General features: G+C 59.3%; 1 protein-coding gene across 1 annotated transcript; it reads left to right on the plus strand.

Annotated features, from left to right (window-relative positions):
- Positions 1 to 920: 920 nt before the first annotated feature.
- On the plus strand, positions 921 to 1694 carry LOC122546452 (SHC-transforming protein 1-like; the record flags this gene model as incomplete). Its single annotated transcript, XM_043685160.1, has 1 exon — positions 921 to 1694. A coding segment is annotated over exon 1 (582 nt), but the record flags the coding sequence as incomplete, so codon positions are not given.
- Between the last annotated feature and the right edge of the window lie 3 nt (positions 1695 to 1697).

The following is a 1697-nucleotide window of genomic DNA, read 5'->3' on the forward strand; positions in this document are numbered from 1 at the left end:
GGGGAGGCTGGGGGGGTGGGGGGGGCGACCCTCGCTGTGCACAGTATGTCACTGCAAGGAGGCAGACAGAAATAGGTCAGGCCTGAGAACCATGGGGCCTTTCTGTAGGAAGCTAGCTCTCTCTTCAGCCCGAGGAGCTGGGAGTCTATCGACTGTTGTGCGTGAGTCAGCAAGTCTCTCCTCATTGAGTAAAGTACCCCAGAGGCTATTAGCCGAGCACTGCTGGAATTATTCATGACCACACACACTCCTTCTAAAAGCCCTCTCGCCTACCTTCTCTCTTTCATTCATAAAACTTGCAAGAGCTGCTTGAGCAGTTGCTTGGTCATTTTTTCCTTCTCCCCTACCCACCTCTCTCTCTCTCTCTCTTTCTCTCTCCCTCCCTCCCTCTCTCTCTCTCTCTATTGCCCAGTTCCCCTCCCATTCGAAGCCTGCAGCATCTCCTAACCAGGAGGGATGGACTTCCCTCGCCCTGCTGACAGAGACCCCTCCTCACGGTTTCACAGTCCGTGAAATCCCGGGGGCAACAGTGGATTCAGGAGGGTACCCCCTGCCCTGCTTCCCCTTTACCTCTCCACTCTCAGATCCCGCATCTCGCGTCTCCTGCTGCTCGTTCCTGTGTGTGTGTGTGTGTGTGTGGGACTCTTCCTCTCATTTTCGCAATGAATTCCCCTCTGTTCCCGGGAGGGGGTTGGAAATCTGCCGTCAACAAGTGAGCCCCTGTCTGGAATCGGTGCAGAGGGTCTGCATTCAGAACTGAACGAGTACCCTCCAGAATTCAGCCAAACCTCGTTGAGATCGCTGTACTCGGAACTGGACAAATATTCAGCCAAACCTCGTTGAGATCGCTGTACTCAGAACTGGACAAATATTCAGCAGACTGGTCGAATCACCTGGCCAGGGGAGGGGGGGGGGGGGGGGGGTTTAGTGAGTGACAGACTGGTGAGACTTATTTTTCACCTTGTCTCTCGCCCACCCTCCCCCATTTGCTCCTCCGACAGCCTCCAGTCCTGACAGTTTGCTCCTGCCCGATTGGAATCTGAGGGGAGTTGGGAAAGCAGAGGGTTCAGACCCAGGAGGTGGCCCGGGGATGAGAGGGGCTGAGGACCACCATGGATTTGTTGCTGAAAAATAAGTACAGCCACTTCCACAACGACAACGCTACCGAGGCGGCCCAAGGGGAGGCGCTGCTGCCTTCCTCTGCCTCCTGCTCCTCCCTGGCCCCCATCCTGCCCGCCCAGGGGGCAGAGGTGTCCCCCGGGCCGGAGGACAGCCCCACCACCCTGTGCTCCTTCTTCCCCAGGATGGGGAACGTCAAGCTCTCCCACGCGGCCGGCCTGCCGCAAGCGAGGGCAGGGGCAGGGGCAGGGCTGGGCGGCGGGGGCGCCGGACACTCGGGAGCTGAGCCTGACTTCTCTCCCCGTTGGCAGGACATGAACCGGCTGGGCTGCGGAGCAGGAGCAGGAGGAGGGGGGAAGAAGACGCGAGTGGAGGGCGGCCAGCTCGGGGGTGACGAGTGGACACGCCATGGCAGCTTTGTGAACAAGCCAAGTCGGGGCTGGCTCCATCCAGACGACAAGGTGATGGGGTCCGGTGTCCCCTACCTCGTACGGGTGAGTCTCTCCGAGAGCCCGCTGGGTATTACCCGCTGTCCCCCAATTACCCCCCTCCTGTATTACCCACTGTCCCCCAATTAC

Source organism: Chiloscyllium plagiosum, unplaced genomic scaffold (genome assembly GCF_004010195.1).
Source record: "Chiloscyllium plagiosum isolate BGI_BamShark_2017 unplaced genomic scaffold, ASM401019v2 scaf_84048, whole genome shotgun sequence".
NCBI lineage: Eukaryota > Metazoa > Chordata > Chondrichthyes > Orectolobiformes > Hemiscylliidae > Chiloscyllium > Chiloscyllium plagiosum.